General features: G+C 40.0%; 1 protein-coding gene across 1 annotated transcript in view; it reads left to right on the plus strand.

The window, feature by feature from the left end:
* The first annotated feature begins 765 nt into the window (after positions 1 to 765).
* The window catches only part of LOC142080060 (cysteine-rich venom protein-like), a 57,758-nt gene continuing 38,733 nt past the window's right edge, over positions 766 to 19,790 (plus strand). The window contains exons 1-7 of the mRNA XM_075144887.1: positions 766 to 825; positions 1,201 to 1,236; positions 2,115 to 2,234; positions 2,723 to 2,810; positions 3,879 to 4,024; positions 4,771 to 4,865; positions 6,475 to 6,563. Of these exons, the coding sequence (XP_075000988.1) occupies positions 766 to 825; positions 1,201 to 1,236; positions 2,115 to 2,234; positions 2,723 to 2,810; positions 3,879 to 4,024; positions 4,771 to 4,865; positions 6,475 to 6,563 (634 nt within the window). The remainder of the gene's footprint in view (positions 826 to 1,200; positions 1,237 to 2,114; positions 2,235 to 2,722; positions 2,811 to 3,878; positions 4,025 to 4,770; positions 4,866 to 6,474; positions 6,564 to 19,790) is intronic.

Genomic DNA, 19,790 nt, shown 5'->3' on the forward strand with positions numbered 1-19,790 from the left:
TGGTGTTTTGAGCCTCCTAAACAGTCTTGGAGTCTAGAGTTTGGTGGTTGCTTCTTCAACTAGAGAAGGTTTTCATTTCTGCTGCTGTTCCACACTACTTGTAATACGATCAAGAGTTGTCTTTAAAGAAATAAAACCAAAAAAGCTTTCTGAAACAAGTCTTCCCCAGAAAGCCGGTGCTGGTCCATTTCTGGTCCAGCCAGTTGTGCCCCAGCTCACGTGCAAGGTTTCGCAGTGCTGGTCATTAAGTAAGGCATTTGAATCTAGACTCGGACACCTAATCATAGAGGTCTGCATGTGGGCTGAGTGTCTAACACCCCTTTTAACAATGCAGTCCTTTCGAAGCAGACCATAGGGAGTACGGAAATTTTCAGACTAACACAGACACAGAAACAAACTAAAAGCACCATCCCACCTCAGCCGTTCCACAGTGTGGCAATGAGCAGAAGACTTCCTACAGGAAGGGAAGCACGAATGTCCTCCTGTACTGTGAATTCAGGTGAAGGTATCCTGCCAGGATTACAGCCGGAAGTAAGAGACGTACAAAGCAGTTGATTCATAGAAATTTGGAAATGCAGAGGGGGAATTAATTCTATTTTTTACTTCTAAAAATGGGAGGAGGAGAGAAGGAGGAGAGAAAGAAAACTTTACCTTGCTACTTGAGAAAAAGCCAGGAAATACACAGAAGAAAGGTGAATTATGTATTCAGAGAAATGAAAGCTCTGTAAAAAAATAAATTAAATCCTCATTCTCCCCTTTTCAGAGATGATTCTGCCAGTGGTGATCTTGTGTCTCGCAGCTGTGCTGCCTCCGTCCACTGGAGAGGTAGGATCCACACTTTGTAAATCTGGATGGGACCCGAGGCACTCGTGGTCTGACCGAATATGGCTTTTCCTATGCACACTGATCATATGCAGAAGGAGTCTGATTAGATATCTAGGATCTGGAAAGCATTTATCCTTGAAGTCTGTTTAATTTCAAAGCAGTAGACTGGTTCTACACTTGCACACTAAACCATCTCTATAGGCTCACTGTTACTTATGAATTGGGTCAGAGATAACTATATTTTCCAGAAGCTCCCATACACAGATCCAGTAATCTGGATCTCCCAAAGATCCAGCCCTCTTCCTGTTAATTCCCCACACTTTTACAGGCAGCAGTTACCTAACTCTCTCCCTTCCTTGTGCCACAGGTCCTGAGCCTCTCCCTTTGCTCATAGTCCCATCATCTCAACGTGTATCACTGATTTCCCTCAAACAGCTAAACGAACTAACATACTCAATGCACGCTTAGAGTGGTTCCTCCCAAACCATACTTAGTCTGAAGTTTGAAGTTTGCTACTTCTGCTTCAGAAACACTAATGTGACTGAAGACTTGACTACATTTCCCCCTAATTCTTCAATTTCTGCTCTCCATGCTGTAGTCTAGAAGACTTGTGAGAATGGCTGTAAAGAGGAGGCTGAGTTCTTCACATGGCTATTTTTTAATTAGAAAACACATTAAAAGTTTGAGAAATGCTATCGGTTATAGCAGGAGTGAAAGAAAATCTCTGTCATTAAAAGCATAGGCACACTTTTTTGTTCAGTGGGATGTCCTGATGAAGTACCAAAAGAGGTCTGTGATGATCCTGTGATTAAACAACAGGTTCCTTCCATAAAAAAACAGATAGGCATGTTTAAAATACTGAAGAAGGGGAACACATTATAAGCACATTCATGTCTTCAGCTGATTTTTAGTGCCTGTTTCCTCAAAACCTCATGAAGGAAATTATAATAATAGTAAATTAAGTCTGATTCTGTTGCCTAAATTTAAGAGTCTACAGACACATGAGATGTTCTAGGATATCTCAGCCATCCACAGAGGGCTGGCAGATATGGCACAGGAACCAGTGTTATTACTGCTAAGATCAACTCTGTGGAACAACTTAAAGTGCTACTCCACATGGAAGCACTCCTAGAGATACTTAGGAGACAAAGCATATCATGGTACCTTCTCCATCACAAGGATCATCTTGGTTGGTATTAGTATTTTGGTATTTTAATATTTCCTAGACAGGATTCACGATTTAGTTACATTCAAATAAAAAAGGAATATAACATGTTCTTTCAATTTAGGAACCTGAAGGTTTTGATGCTCTGTTAACTAGCAAAACAGGTCAGCAGGAGCTGATTGTTAACAAACATAACACCCTCAGGAGAGGAGTAAAACCAACGGCCAGTAACATGATGAAGATGGTAAGTTGTGTGCTGTAAATCTATTTGCAATGAGTAATGGACCCTATGAGAGATACAGGGCTGTATGCAAAGTCACATTATTTTATTTAGCTACAAATTCACTGTCAAGACCTTTCCTAAGGATTGAGCATGACCAGCACCAAGAGAAACATTAAGCTGGGCAGGTGGAAAAATAAGACTGGAAAATTTTGTGGTGCACAAACAATAATGTCTCTTTCTTTTGGAGGAAAAAGAAAAGGAAAAGGAGGAGCCATGGCATTGTTCATTTCTTTCTGATGCATTCTTCATCAGTCTTCACAGTTTCTATTCTTCTCCTGGGTGCATAGTAACTTTGCTCCTATTCTCGCTACCCCCAAAAAAAGGGGAAGAAAAGGATTTTGTATCTGATTTTTTTCTGATTTGAAGTGTAATTTCCAAATGTTGTTCCTTCATGAGGGGTTATTAATTGCTACGTGTCTGAATAACTAATATTTTCTTCTTTCATTAAGGAATGGAGTCTTCTGGCTGCAAATAATGCCCAAAAATGGGCCAATCAATGTACTTTAAGTCACAGTCCTGCTGACATGAGGACAACCAGTAAGTGAAGCATGAGTGCTAACTGAATAATGTCATACACGTTATTGATGTGACCAGTTTGGTTTTTGTTTGGCTTTTTTTTTTTGAGATGCCATAAAGGCAAAATTCTGGATATATTCTGTCCAGTAAGTGAGAAAAGTTCAATCCCATTCTCATCCCAATTGCATCAGTTTTACATAGGTATATCCCATTTTCTTCAGCAGGTGAAAAAAATCATAGTGAGAAACTATATTCTCTCAAAATATCCATCAGAAAGAAGAGAATCAGGACCCAGATTACTGCAGAAACCAGCTTGCATGTGCTAGATGAAACTGGGAAGGAAGGGGCAGAGCGTGAAGGTCCGAAGCCAGCTGGTGCTAAGCATAATTTCTAAGACAAGACTCATAGTTTTAAAATACCCTGGCAACTTGCAACCTAAAACTATCTTGGAGGCTCATATAAACACTTCAGTCATTGGATATTGAAGTTACAGCTATATTATGTTAACAATAGCCATGATCAGTGCCCAACGCGATGTTGACTGACTTCTGTCTGTAAGATGTGGACTGTCCTTCAGACCCCATACTTTTTGCCTAAAAACCAAATCCGCTGATTCTTGCTAAGGTGAATTCCAGATGAGAACTAATGCATACACAGTAGGGTTGGACTTGAATAAAAACAGTAGGTGAAGATAGTGTAGACACCTTTTTGTGTACCAGAAGTAAACTTTGAATTATTGGGATTTCCCAAGATTACTGACCTGTGACCTGAATAATGACTAGGTTGCTAACTTTCAAATAGCAAAATTACAGTCATGAATCTGTGGTGCACATGTGCAGGTGTATCTACAGACATGCAGAAGGTCTGTTAACAACCAAACTACCAGCCAAACAGGCTGGCCATGCTGCAAACTGGTCAAGTGACAACTTCAGTATTGACAAAGGGTGATGTCACTGAACTGGAAAAAAAAGCAACACACCCTGCTGTCCCATCTGGGATGAGAACTTCCATGGAAATCACACCACCTTTTGCTGCCTTTTTCTCACATGTGTATCTTTTATGCATTTCTCGGTACCTTTCTCTTTTCAGCTGTGCAATGTGGTGAAAACCTCTTAATGTCATCCGCCCCTTTCTCATGGTCAGATGTTATTCAGGCCTGGTACAATGAGGAGAAAGATTTCGAATATGGAACTGGAGCAAAAACACAAGGTGCTGTGATTGGCCATTACACTCAGGTAGATGCAACATTTTTATATTTCAGGCTGAACAAATAAATATCTATATGTTAGCTAAGCAACTTTCGCCCTCTCATTATCTCTAAAGGGAATAAGTACAATGGAGACATGAGAGTTATTCTGTCAAAATAAGATGAAAATTTTCAAAGTAACAGAATTAAAATGAAAATAATAGGCTAAGTGTCTTTACAGAGTAAAGATACTGGTATTTCAAAACTTCAGGAAGAAACAAAGGGAAGAAACTTATTTGTTTGTTTGACATCTGAAAATTGCTCAGACACTGGAAGAATAGGGTTATCGCTATTAAGTATCAGGAAGGAAATATAAATAGGTCTGTTACAGTCTACGGAGTTCCATTGACTCAGAGAGTTTCCAGTTGGACAATGGCTTATGATAATCTCCTCTGTTCACCTGCGTGAAACACAGGATACAAAATTTTACATCATGATTCCTACATCTTCTTCAATAGTTTTAATTGAATGAAAACATATAATTGAGACAGTTTAATGCAAATGTTTTATATATATGTGTGATAAATTATTATCATTGTATCCTAAATCCCTGTCGTTTGGGGTGAAATAGGGAAAAAAAAGGTTTTGCAGCAAGGTGGGACTTACATTTTATTATAAAGGGTAAATAAAATGACTTAACTTGGTTGCAAATGTTTCTGTAATGCGTATTGTGCTTAAATGATTTTTAAATGTATATCTTTCATTCTCCCATGATTTTTATTCTTATATCTACAGGTGGTTTGGTACAATTCTTATCAAATTGGATGTGCTGTCGCTTTCTGTCCCACCAGTAGATACAAATACTTTTATGTCTGCCAGTACTGCCCTATGTACGTATTGATTCTGATTCTGGAACTTCTTATTACATTATCAAAATTAGTCAGGAGGTGGTGAAATTTATAATAAGGTACATTACCCATAGCTGAGGAACAGGTTTGAAGAGTGTATTAGGAATATGAAAAGACAGAAAAATACTCACCAAAAGAATCTTCAAACAAGCAAAACATAAAACACATAAAAGTGACACTGCTTTTCAGATTAAATTTCATTTGCCTAAAGATCCTAATTTTCATAATAGTAAATCACAAATAAATATTTTCCACATTCTATTTGAAATCTTGGTTCAGAAAGGCATATCAATATGTACAGTACAGTGAAGACTATAATTAATACAAAAAATTTAGTGGGAATTTTAAGGCAGAGTGATGATTTCATAGACTGCCTGAAATTAATTTTCACCTTCACATTGTAATATATTGCAGTGGGTTGACGTTGGCTGACCGCCAACAGCCCACCAAGCCGCTCTGTTACTCCCCCTCCTCAACAGGACAGGGGGAGAAAAAACATGACAAAAAGCTCGTGAGTCAAGATAAGGACAGGGAGATCACCCACCAGTTACTGTCACAGGCAAAACAGGCTCAACTTAGGGAAATTAACGTAATTTATTGCCAATCAAACAGAGTAGGATGAGAAATAAAAACAAATCTAAGAACACATTCTGCCCACCCCTCCCTTCTTCCCTAGCTCAACTTCACTCCCAATTTCTCTACCTCCTCCCCCCAAGCAGCGCAGGGGGATGGGGAATGGGGGTGTGGTCAATTCATAGCACGTTGTCTCTGTCACTCCTTCCTCCTCAGGCTCTTCTCCTGCTCCATCGTGGGGTCCCACCCATGGGAAACAGTTCTTAACAAACTTCTCCAGCATAGGTCATTCCCACAGGCTGCAGTTCTTCATGAACTGCTCCAGCATGGGTCCCTTCCACAGGGTGCAGTCCTTCAGGAACAGACTGCTCCAGCGTGGGTCCCCCACAGGGTCACAGGTCCTGCCAGCAAACCTGCTCCAGCGTGGGCTCCTCTCTCCACGGGGTCACAGCCTCCAGGCGTATTCACCTGCTCCAGCATGGGGTTCTCCATGGGCTGCAGGTGGATATCTGCTTCACTGTGGACCTCCCTGAGTTGCAGGAGCAGGCTGCAGGGGAATCTCTACTTCAGTGTCTTGAGCACCTCCTCCCCCTCCTTCCTCACTGACCTTGGTGTCTGCATGGTTGTTTCTCTTACATATTCTCACTCCTCTCTTCTGGTTGCTGTTGCACAGCAGCTTTTACCCTTTCTTCGATATGTTATCACAGAGGCACTACCACTGTCGCTGATTGGCTCAGCTTTGGGCAGCAGTGAGTCCGACTTGGAGCCGGCTGGCACTGGTTCTGTCTGAAATTCGGGCAGCTTCTGGTGTCTTCTCACAGAAGCCACCCCTGCAAATTCCCCCCCTGCCCCACTACTGAAACATTTCCAGATAAACCCAACACATATATAAAAATTGTTTGACATATATCAAAGATTAAGTGTAAATTAATATATGTATGCATCCATATAACTAAGTTTTATTCTCAGATATGTTATGGTAACTTTATAGCTTATGTTGGTAATGTTGATGTTTCAGGGGGAATCTACGAAGTTCAATTGGGACACCCTACAAAAAAGGAGAACCCTGTGGTGATTGCCCTAATGCTTGTGAGAATGGATTATGCAGTAAGTTTTAAACATTTTAAATGTGACTTGGGTAAAGTGGATGCTTTAAAAAAATTGCAATTAATTGTGCAAATGGAAAGTTTTTGAAATTATTTGTTCAAATACCAGGCCAAAAACACTATTACAGAACCACACTTCAGCACGCTGGGTGCTCTACCTAGGTGGGACAACTTGTGGAGGGAAACCAAAGAAGAAGGGGTCTATGATAAGGGTGGGCAAATGTTAGACAGTAGTTGGTATACATTGGGACTCAGATACCCTCCACTTCATGGATCAAGATATTCATATGGCCTAGATACCTTCATTAAAGGTGACAATGTCTGGATCTCCATATGGAAACTCTCCATATGGAAATACTTCCTAGTGTAAGAAGATGCATTGACTGCTGTGAGGTCAGACACATTTATGGCAATGGTAGAACAGAAATCTCAGCTCCAGATTTCCAGCTGCAGTTTATATGCTTTTCCATACCCAGAAGAAGCAATTCTCATCCTTGAATCTAGGAAATGCCAGGGAAGGAGAGGACTTCTTTATCTTTTTTTCTTCTTCCTCCTTTGAACAATGGTGGCTGATCAGGTAGGAGTAACAACACACTTGATAAGAACAACTAGCAAATTTGAGTTTTAAGAATTCTAATAGAAAATAAAAACATATGGGCTGAGTCTCATAATGCAAGACTTCAAGTTTAACTTCTGTTACGTAATTAACCTAATTCTCATCCTAAGCTGCAGTATAAAGGAAGAAAACTTCAAAACACCTTGCAAGTTCGGAAAGGTTGAGAAACCTCCTTGAAAAAGCAAGAATTTTTTATGTGTGGTGAAAGGTTTTGGATGCTGCTGTGGAGTAAATGGCAACAAAGAGTAAAAAATTACGGAGAAAAGAAATATTGATGAAAAATTATTCCAAAAGAAAATGCTGCAGGTTCTCATCTCCCATTTATGATTAATTTTGTGTTTTAATTAATTTTCAGCCAAGCTTTGAAAGTTTGAAGATGTTTATTCCAACTGCCTTGGCAAAGTCTCCTGGATGTACCCATAGCGTCGTGAAGTTCACTGCCCTGCTTCCTGCCAGTGCAAAACTGAGTTAAAATAACAGGCTCAACTTTTCCCTTCCTGGACATCTATCTCCTTAGTGACTTCTTTCACAAAAACAGATTCCACCTTGTCTCTCCCACATATGCAGAAGTCAACTTCAGTCCAGTGACTCACACAAGAAAAAGCTGTAGGAGGATGTGTATATTCTATTCGTATAATGGTCTAGAACATAGTGGAGATCTTAACTGAAATTTGGCATTTGAGTACCGGATGTATTTAATGGTTAGCTTTTCACATCTTTCTTTTCCCAAAATGTTATTTAAGGAGCATTATTTAAACTTCTGTGGTTCCAAATGTTTTATATGTTCTTAGTATAGATGGATAGTTCTTGGTCATGCAACTAGTCTTGACTTGACCAACATTTTGAACTATTGTACTGTTAACAGGACCAGAAGATAAACAGGATTACCTGAAATATGTAGTTCTCAAAAGGAATTAGGAGAGCAGCGCAGTTTCCACTAGAACTATTCTGGTTTAGAATCTGTATCTTTTGCTGACATACATTCTACTGTAAAATGCTCAGTGGTATTTAAATGTAAAAAAAAAAGGTATTTCAATTAATGATCCTGCTTATAGTATAAGATTGCACTTAGCATAAATACATAAAAAAACCTGCCCTCTAATAGAAAAGAACTGTCTGAGAAAAGGGCTTAATTCACAAAAATAGATAGCCAAGGAGAAATGTCCCTGCCTTTGGAAACTTTGCTTTTAATAACAAGTAAGGGTGTCTTCCAAAATTATTTTTTTAACATCTGCTTTTGCTGTATCAATCATTAAATTACTCATTTTTCACTGACCAAGTCATTGTAATTTTCCTTCTTTCTTATTACCATAAATACAGTTCGCTTAACTTCTACCAACTTTGTGACTTTATCAGCATTAGGTCTTGAAGGGAGACTGATTCTTTAGCAGCATAAGCAGAAACAGTTCATGTGAGAAACTGAAGATTTCCTAGGCAAAAACAGAAGTCAGGCAAACAACTTTCCTTCAGACCCTCTTTCAGAGAGAATGACCATTAGCATAAAAAACATGCAATACTCACGTCTGTGACCGTTGGGAAGCAAGTGCTCTTCTGTGCAGTCAACAGTGGTACTAAATATTATTTTAGTCCCACCTTACAATGGTTTCATATTCCAGTCCTCTTTTAGTAAGGAAGCTGCAAAATTCCAAGAGTCTTTGACACAGAATCATTTTAGCACACACTTCTGACTCATTCATTTCAGTGGCAATTTCAACACACATTTCTGACTCATTCATTTTGGTGGCATTTTTTCTCGTATGAAAGATGAGCATTAAGTTAAAAGCCTGGTTTCACAATTCAAAGTGCTTATTTTTTGGGTTCATTTTTTTCTCATTCTTCACCACCACTTTTTCCCTCCGTTATATACGGCCCTCTCATTTGGATACATCTCTACTAGTAAATTAAGCAATGCCAGGACATAGATGTGAGCGCTGGAACATGACTTACTGCATTCTTAAATATTAGCACAGGTCCAAGTAAGAATGATGATAATGCAGTAGCTAATTCAGTGTTGTTACCATCAAGGAAATGGGTAGACCTGTTACCACCACCCCTAAAAAGTCCACGTACTATAAGTAATGAGTCTAGAAATCTATGCCCTTCCATCGTAACCCATAGCACAAGAACTGATTTCTCAGTCACTCACAAGAGGAAAGGAGTAGTGTAATGGGGTAAAAATCAGCCCTCTTACATCTCACCCATGAGGAACCAGGGAACTAAAGGTCAATAAGCCTAATTTAGATATCCAGGAAGATAATGGAGCAAATTGTTTACCAGTCCTTTTGTAATCAGTAGAGAATAAAATACCAGCATGGATTCATCATGAGCTGATCTTGCTAAACCAAACTTTCTTCAGTGAGTAACTCGGACGAGTGGATGTTGCTTTGGCTTTGGTAGCGTCTTTGACAAAGCCACAAAAGACATTTGCAAACTAGGGAGATGCGGTTCAGATGAAAATAATAAGACACGGCACATACACGCTGTTGCGCACGCACATCCGTGGTGCTCCTGTGCAGGGGGCAGAGTCGGAAGCCTCTGGCAATGCGGTTAGGTGTCTGCACGGACGGACAGTACCCACATACAGATCTAATTACGTAGTCCTCGCGTGTGATGTCCATGACCTGACCCAGCCACAAGTCACAATCATGGTTGAAGACAGCTTTTGCCAATGATATGGAAAACCTTCACTGAACACTTTTCTTGGTTAAAGGAAGGTCAGATCCATGTTCCCATTTGCCACAAGCACATTTGGAGCTTTTTTTTTTTGACAAAAACAAGTTCTAAGTTCCCAGATTACTTCCCGCAAACATCAAGAGTTGATTATGTTCTAAGAAATATGCCAGAATTTTAATCCATTACAGTTTAATATAAAATAAATAACTGGTACTTAGGAGAGATAAGATCTGGAGAGGTAATAAAAATGGATAGATCGATGATGGTGCAAACAACCTTTGGAGCAGGAAACCCAAGATGTCCTGTGCTGTGCTACAGAGACACTAATCTGCTCCTGTTTGCTTCAAGGAATTTATATTCTTTTTCTCTCCAAAGGGACATGCCTTTGATGAGTGAAGTACAGAATGTTTTCCTCACCTATCCCAAATAACATTTAACTTAGTGCTGTCGTGGTTTAACCTGGCAGGCAGCCAAATACCACACAGTCGCTCACTCACTCCCCCCACCCCCAGCAGGACGGGGAGAGAATCGGAAGGGTAAGAGTGAGAAAAACTCATGGGTTGAGATAAAGACAGTTTAATAGAACAGAAAAAGGGAAAATAATAATGATAATGATAAAATATACAAAATGAGTGATGCACAATGCAATTGCTCACCACCCGCGCTGACCGATAACCAAATAGCGATCGGTACTTCCTGGATCATGCCTACCATTCATATACTGAGCATGACATCACATGGTATGGAATACCCCATTAGCCAGCTGGACTGGCTGTCCTGATTATGTTCCCTCCCATTTTGTGTACCTAGCTCAGTCAGTAGGCACGGGAGCTGTCCTTGGACTAGGAGGGCACTTAGCAACAACTGAAAACATCAGTGTGTTATCAACATTCTCCTCGTACTAAATCCAAAACACAGCACTAGGAAGAAATTTATCCCTATCCCAGCCGAAACCAGGACAAGTGCTTACAGTGCCTTCTTCATAAACAGTGGCTTTACTGCAGACCAGCATTGTATCAAGTCTCCTGTTCCGCTGACACATTTTCTCACTACAAATTGATAAAAAGTAGACCTCCACCAACACCTTTCTTTCATTTAAACATATTTTGGAAGTAAGATGGCTATGATGATCTTTATGTGGGGTCTAGCTACTGTTTTTTCTTGGACATGAGAAAGGTTTAGTGACTGACTCTGGTACCAAATGGTCATGTTGTACCCAGGCAGTGCTGGTAAAAGACTTAAAAGACATTATAACAGATCTTTCATAATGTATTGCAAGGCAGTGTGCCTTGATCCTGATAGCTCTCTGTGGTCATTGGGGTCCCCACATCAGATCATGTGTTCCTGCTAGCACATCCTGTTCCTGGCTCGTTTCGCCTTTCAAATTGAAACCCTTGAAATTCTTCCTACCTTTACCAAGGATCCAGAGCAGATAAGGAGCTGCCATTGGAGGGCCCATGGAAAGGGGTCATTTCCCATTCCTCCTTCTCACCTACTTCTGATAGAGATGTCCCTGCAGACAGTTGGCTGCTCTAGGACAGTGCCTGAATTCTGTCCCATATCATGGGTCCCTGGTTCACTGTGGAAAAGTACATATTTTAGAATAGAATAGAATAGAATAGAATAGAACAGAACAGAACAGAACAGAACAGAACAGAATAAATTCTTTTGGAAGGGACCTACAATGATTGCCTAATCCAACTGCCTGACCACAAATTAGTTTAAAACTAGTTCCTCTCTAAACTGCAACAATTCCCTTGCTTGTGCAATGGTGTAACAGGAACAGTGAAATTTTATGATGTGCACAGTTCAGCTAAGGCAGTATTCTGTCTCTCGCCATTGCAAAAATAATGTCCTTTAATGGCAGGTAGAAAAATCCTGTGGCAGGCAGAACTGAGTTTGCTCTTTCCCCAGATTTGATATCGAACAGTCATGACATCCTTTCAGCGCTGAAACAGAAACTTTAATGTCATTTTGCAAATGTATTATCATTAGTTATGAAACTTCTGGATATTCCTAGAACATGTGCAGCCTTCTGAAAGCTGTAAGACAGATGTGTTTTACACCCTTCTCATGCTGTAGGCCTTGATTCACTTATTTCTCAGACTTGAAGAAATGTTCTTGAAATCTGCAAAGCAAAAACATGCAGTACACTTTTAAATGTGTGCCTAGAGCCTTGATTGATTTGACACTTTGAAGAGTTACAACAATGTTTCAAGGGTGAGGATGGAAAAATGGTGAAGTCTTGTTATGTGTGGTGGGTTTGAAAAATCCCGCCTGAGTCTTTCCCAAAATTTAAGAAAAAGATATTGTATGTGCTTTAAAGTAACATTTGTTCTCTGTGAAAGGGAATTGAATGAAATAAACTGTGCATCCATCTGAACAAAATAGCCGCAAGAAGGATCTCTAATTTCTAAATAACACCCTCCTCACAGAGCTAACTTTCCTTAAGCCAAGGAATGCTTTGCATTTGTTGGCATGTGGCAGGACAATACTGCTTAACAACGCATCCGTACAACCAATAGGCTTTATAAGAGAAGTAAATTCCAAGTAAATGACAATACATTCCAAAGATTGGCGAGATCTATTATTACTTCCAAATTGTATATGGTGTAATCAACAACAGGAGAAAAATGACCCCATGTTGTCTCTTTTCAAGACTATTTTCATATGAATAGGCTTTTTTTTTACTTCATTTTGCTTGTATCTTTTTATTTATTTATTTCCAAATAACATCCAAAGAGCAAACTCCACAACATTTTAAAAGACAGAGCTAGAAACCACACAGTCCTATGGGCTTAATACAAAGATATCTTTGAGAGCAGGCACAACAAACCAACAAATTTCATAAATTAATCTAAAATGTTGCAAACTAATTTTTGATAATATAATATCTTCAGTGAATTTCTTTCCATACTTTCCTGAGATTTGAAGAGGGAGCTCTATTTTTTTAATCTGCCTGACAGCTTTCAGCAAACCTCTGCCTGGCATATATCACAAAGGCAAAAATATACTTACTGCAAGAGACATCACCATTAAATAATACAGTTCACAAGTATTAATGTTTTAAAATCTGCTAATGAAATTTAACATCCCATACACTATTTTTAAGGTATCTATCAACTTTTCTTTTCCTTTTTCACACTAAACATAAGTTATTAACATTTGAGGAAGCCAAGAAATGTAGGCTCTGCAATCACTACCAACATCCTGCTATGAAAACATACATGAATGCATTGATCAAAATATGGAAAATTCCATAGTATTCAAATACAGTCTTGAAGAAAGTCCTAAGCATTGAAAGGAAGGACAGCTTGACTTTTTGAAATGCATGTCACAAGTAGCTGAAATTGCATGGTAGATAAAACTTTCCATTCCTCAGCTAAACCTGATTGGATGATAACTAAAAAGAGAGAGGCTACAGTGAGCATACAAAGATTGGGAATGTAGTACCATAAGTGAAGTTGCACTTACACTTTTCACCCTTCTGATTTTGATTGCTACATTAGACAAATGCATTCATTTTTAGTGTATTTTTTCCTGTGTTTTTGCAGGACCATGTACCTTTGGCTTAAACTTCTCTCACATACTTATGTAAACACAGAGATATTAATTGGAATTGTACCTTTACACAAGACCAAGAGATATTTGGGTTTTTTTTTCCAATCCAGTTAATTCATGCCAGTTCATCCTTCCATACTGTTGTCTAACTTTTAACCTATCATATGTAAAATTGGTTTTATCAGACAAATATCCTCTGAGGCTGAGTCATCATCTGCCACATACATCTGCTACATACATATAGTCTGCTATATCTACTGCCAGACTGTCCACAGTCTGCAAGAGTTCTGCAAGAGTAAAGACATAATAAAAAATATAATGGACTTTAAAATGGCTTTTAAAAAATTGGGACTGTTGTAACTCAGATATTAAACACCTGAGCAGAAAGGTGTTTTTTCTACTTGTATGGAGATAATCCTCATTAATTTTCTCTGTAACAGTTAGCCACAGATAAAGTTTATAGATAAATGTTATACAGCAAAGTAATGAACATTGTTCTAACTCTTTCTATGCCATTTTCAGATGGATTTCCTGACTTTATGTGTATGTCCACTTGCTCTGCTGCATCCGTTAGCTGGAGAGGTAAGAAAGATAAGACAAATTTTAAAGAAAACAGAAATAATCTACAGATAATTTTACATACCTGTAGATTATAATTTTATCATTTTGCAGCTGTAAAAGAAAACAACAAGTGTATACTCAGGCGATGAGCGTTCAGATCTGTTCAGGGCCAGAGACCATCTGTACCCTCAGTTGGCCCAAGAAATGCTCCAGAACCTGATGTTTTACACCCTGAAATCGAGCTGTGGCACCCCCAATCCTCTGGTTGGCACCCAGGCTGCCTGCACAGTGCCTTACCAAGAGGTAAGTGACTCTAAATTAGATGCAAATTGCAGACAAAAACTGAGCAAGGAGTGGCCTATTTCAATTTAATAGGAAGCAAGGTTTTAATGCGCCCATTCCCTCCGTGCTGGGGCACGCATAAGGGTAACAGATTTGGCATGGCAGAAGCTATCAGAGGCAGTTAGGACCACACATTTGGATTTAAGCAGCTACATTTCTCCTAGAACTGTCTGTAGGGATCCTCTAATCTGGGTCTCAGCCTGTCTACAAACCAGTACTCACTGTAATATGTTAAGAATAAACCTCTTACTTTTTCAGCTTTAAGTGGCAGGGACTGTCCGTTGCTGTAAGTATATTTATTACTCTGCCTATAATATGCTTTGGCCATTAGTTTGTTAAGTTTTCATTTAGTAGCAGCGCTGTATCAAACAATTTCTGTCAATTTTTCCAAAAGTTTTGCTGTTTCTGCTGTTCTGGCTGTTTTGCGGGGAGTTGTTTTTCAGAGAGCTGGTCTATGATTAAAAATAACCTATCAAAAATCAGTTATTTTTAATCTGGGTCAGCTCCTCAGCACAATTCACCATAAGGTCCAACATCAAATCCTTTTGTTACAACTACGGGGCCATAAAAAGGCAGAAATGAGCTTTGTGGGAGGGGGAACGTTAAACTCTGCTATTACTTCATGCGTAGCTCATGGGTGGGATTTCAGACATAATCTGTTAAAGTGCAGAGACTGAATTTGTAGGGGTGGAATTCAAGGGATGGAGGAGCAGCAAAAAATTACTAGAATAGATTGGTTGTCTCATCTGATAGCACTGTAGAAATGAAGTTACTTGGGATGGCTTACACTGGTTACCACTGTTGGAAGAGAAGGATCATCCCAAGTGCCACCACTACATTTCCTCCTTACTGAGTTGATTCCATTTCCTAACCTGGCAGAAAACTATCCAGTCTGGCTGGGTCGCTGCTTTGCTGGTTTTACAGTTGGGCTGGCTTGGCATGGGCTCCAGCAAGCACTAGAGTTGCAGAAGTGAAGGAGGAAGGGCAATAGTCCGGGACTGAGACATGCAGACACAGAAAGGAGTAGAATCTCCTCCAGAGATAGTGGGGAACTATCAGATGGCTCCAAATCAGTCGCATCCCAGGATTGCTCTCCTTTTCTCTCCTTTCACCTGTTTCCCCTCTTCAGCCACCAGCACGGTCCCTCCTCATTAACAGTAAGTTTGATGTGCTTGTTGTCCTTATCAAGCAGATGTGCTGTCAAGGGAAAGAATTAAAAGGAAAGGATAAGAAAGGCAGTGACTGTGGGTGGGAAGTGGTCATCTCAGCTACTGTTTATTCAGCCTGTGATGCAGCTCAGAGAGAGGGACACATCCAACTTTTCTTATTTCTTTAAGGAATGCAGTCCTACTGCTGCAAGAAATCCCCAGCACTGTGCAGATCAGTGCATTTAATCCCACAGTCCTCAGCAGTACAGGAAAACAAGTCAGTGAAAGAGCTGGGATGGTCCATCTATACATAATCACAGTGCTGTAATGAAATAATTCACTGGGGTTTCCAGGGCTGCTTGTGCTCCTCCATTTATATCGACCTATGTGCCACGCTTTATTCTGGGGACTCTTAAATCACCCACATCTCTGTGCATGGGACTCTTGCTTCAGATCAGGCTCAGTTCAGAGAGGAAATTTTCGTCTTTGAATAACTGCTATTTATTACCTGCAGAATGGTCAAGCGTTTCAGATAAGGGTCTGAAAACTAGGTGCTTAATCCCATTCTGCCTCAGTCAGCTGTACTGCTAAATTTTGAGAATAATTTACCTCTCTATCTTGTCTATAGAATGTATATTCTTTGCTTGATTGCATTGTTTGCTCCACTTAGTTAAAGCATAATGATTATCTGGACAGTAGACAGGAGTTTGTGTAGCACTCTTTGGGCCAAGCTCTAAACTAGATTACCATCCCCTCAATGCACCCTTTGCTATAAGGTTCAGTACACTAATTATATACACATCAGAGCTGGCCTTCATTTTCTGTATGTCTCATACTCTAAAAATCAGTTTCATAATCTAAAGCAAATCAGACCCTGTAAACAGAAGTTTAAAGCAATCTGATGGAAAGCAAATATCTTCTAAAGACTTAAATATGAATACTTAGATATGTCAGTTCTGGAAGACTGTTGAAAACATTGCACGGAAAGGAACTCATTCCCTAGACAATCTTTGCTGTTGGAGAGTTATTTCTCATGACATCCAATACTCACGAATAAAGGTACTTCGCACTATAAATAAAGACCTGAGCAAATAAAGGTAGGGGAAACCTACCGTCTTGCAACATCAGGTATTCTGTAGTAATTGCCCATGTGCATGCTCTTATCCTGTAATAAACTTGAGGTAACAAAACTCACAATGCAAAAGAGACATATTACCTCCTATTTTTTACTGGGTATGTGGAGAAAGAGCAGACACTTGAGGAGTCATGGTGGGTAGCTATACATTGCCAACTCTAGCTTACCCTGGGATACCTAGGTTCAGATGCCTGCACACTCAGGACCTAGACTTTTTTGGGGATTTTATCTTTTTGACTTTTCTATAGCTATGGCTTGTGGTGAAGACCTTTTCATGTCAACCATGGTTCATTCTGGCCGGCAACAGTTATTCCCATTGATAAGGCCTTCTGTGACCCCTTTCCAAGGTCAAAATCCATGAGCTGTAGTTCATAAACCTACAGGTTTACTTAAAATTATGACTTTGCAAAAGTAATACACTCAAGGCATTTTTTCCTCTGTTCTAGTCTGGTCTTTCTCAAGGTCTTTCAGGATTTCATCAGAAATGCACAGGCCACAAGCAAAACAAAAGTTATGGTTCCTTTTTAACCAAGGGACTGTGTGGGTTGGAGATCAGGAAAAGACACTAATTACCTCTTAGCCATATATTAAAAAGCACAAAGGCTTAAATGCAAGAACTACAAAAGTGTAATCCCTCACTCTCCGTTACTGAAATCAAGTAGACCTGCACTTTGAAAACTTCCATTTCCCAGCACCATTTTTAATAGAAAGGGAAAAGCTTTGGAGAGGCATTTGTCCAAAAAATATATGAAATACAAGCTTTTTTGTGAGCCTTTTCCCAGGAGGCTGACTTTGGGAAACATTTCTTGTGACACTGACTGACAGAGATTTGAATCTCTTGCCCAGCTTAGACTGGTGAGATATATGGTGTGACCGAAGGTCCTACCCTTCTGAGTTGGAAAATTGTAGAAATAGGATAGCACTTTAAGAAAGCTGCATCTTACTCACTTCCACGTCATTAAATCAGTCTTCTTCCCATTTGAAATCAGCTAGGATGAGGACATGCAGCAGAATGGACTTGCAGTGTCTGGCAATCTGTAATATTAAGCGTGGCTTGAAAGCCAGTTCATCTATCACATTTTCTTTCAAATTTTCCATACTCCATATTTCAGCAAACCCTTGCAAATGTGCAGACAAGTATTAAAAATGTCCTGATTTAAAGAACAGGTAAGCATATTACCACGATTTAGTTCAGTATCATTTTCAGACTTCCTGTGTGCCACTGAAATAAAATAAACAGACCTATATTCCACACAATGGTATGCCAGCGAAAACATTGTTTGCATCCCAGTACCGTGATCTTTAACCTAGTCACCCAGCTAGCTTTAGGAGTGGGAGACAAAGCACAAAGGCAAGCGTGGGGAATACCATGCCCTCACCTGCAGTGACACCGTGGCTCAGGTACTGCTCTCTGTGCTTTCCTTTTGTCTCACAGCATCCTCTTTCCATGACATGTTCTCTGGGCAGAAGTTATCTCCACAGTGTATCCATGCTGCTTTTATTTTAACCATTGAAGCCCATGTGGCTCTAAATGTTTCTCTAGAACTGATTTTATCCTGGCCATAGCTCAGGTAATACCAGCAGCTTTCACGGCTCCATGGAGTGCAGCTGCCCTTCTATTTACCCCCTTGACCTGCGTGGGTTTTGTAGCCTGTGCAAGAGCTCTGGGTTATCCCCAGGATCAGGCACAGCCTCAGGGTGAAGGAGAGACCGTGCAGTCACACAACAGACTCACACCATTACCATCAGACTGGCCAGTACTAACAGGGAGCTGCATTTCCCTAATCCACCCCTTCTTCTCCCTCCTCACCAAATCCACATCTGGTTGCCATAAGAAGTAACCAAGATAGTTTTAGCTGTCTTCAGAGAAAGTGTCCTGGTGCCTGATTAACCCGTGCCAAGACAAATCAGCACACTAAGCCCCCAGAAAACTATTCCTCTAGTTAGTTTTCTCTTAGAGGGGATCACTCCTCTCCTCTAATCACAGCATCAAAGCTAATACAAAACAGGACCTTAAGCAATTGAATGTATTTGACTTGCTTGCATCCTGTACCTGTCCTGAGCTGCTAGCATTAAACACCCGCATTCACACAGAGACAGAAAACTTCCCGAGGCATGGGGAATGGCTAAAAAAGATTTTGTTTCTAGTTTAAATGTGACTTAAGATCTGCAGCTGCAACACTCTAACAAAATAGAAAACAGGTCAAAAGAAGCACTTGTTAGATGAAACCCCTCTACAGTGTTACTGCTAAGATTTTAGTGCCGCGGGAATACATTGCAGAGTCTGTCATGTATTTATCTCTCAGCTTATCAGAGGATTGTGTCAAAGAAACTGATAAGTAAAAGATAAGTTAGTTTGAGACTGACAAGACCATGTTGTCTAGGTTGCTTGAACAGCAACACAGCAACATGTTAACCAGCATCGCTAGCGAAATTGTGAATAGGAATTGCATGCCTGATGGCACTTGTGAGGAGCAGCCATCTAATGAGTGCCACAGGTCTTTGGTTAGTGCCATGTACTGCCAGCTACATCTGTGAAACAAGGTGAAGATAAAAGATAAGGAATAATAAAGTAGGATGTCATTAATCAGCTTCTACAAAAGTAGCATATCAGTAGATAACATTTAATAATACATCGCCCCAAGCAGCTCGATGTCTGAGTCTTATCTCATCTTCTGCATAAAGCATCTCCCTTGAGCCCAAACTGTCTTTGTTCACTTTATGAACTGCAGCATTGGACCTGCTTTGCCATTAGTGGGTGGTAGCAGGAGGCTCATCCTTCCAGGAGGGGATACACAATACATAGGTTATGTTTTTGCTCCATTTAAGAAACTAATAACAAATAACAAGGCCATTCAGGTTAACCCATCACCTAATGAAGCATAACACTGGCAACCAGTCCACCCATTACCAGTTAATAAGAAACAAGATTGCATAGGTTAGGCACTGAAGACACCTGTCAGCCAAGAGGTACCACACAGTTCCTGGGTCAACCAAAGCAAATGAGCTTACCCATTAAAACCCAGGAATATCAATATGGGGGATGGGATCCATCTTGAATTACTTTATCCATTGTCCTGGTTTCGGCTAGGATAGAGTTAAATTTCTTCCTAGTGCTGTGTTTTGTATTTAGTATGAGGAGAATGTTGATAACACACTAATGGTTTTAGTTGTTGCTAAGTACCCTCCTAG

This window comes from Calonectris borealis, chromosome 3 (genome assembly GCF_964195595.1).
Source record: "Calonectris borealis chromosome 3, bCalBor7.hap1.2, whole genome shotgun sequence".
Lineage (NCBI taxonomy): Eukaryota > Metazoa > Chordata > Aves > Procellariiformes > Procellariidae > Calonectris > Calonectris borealis.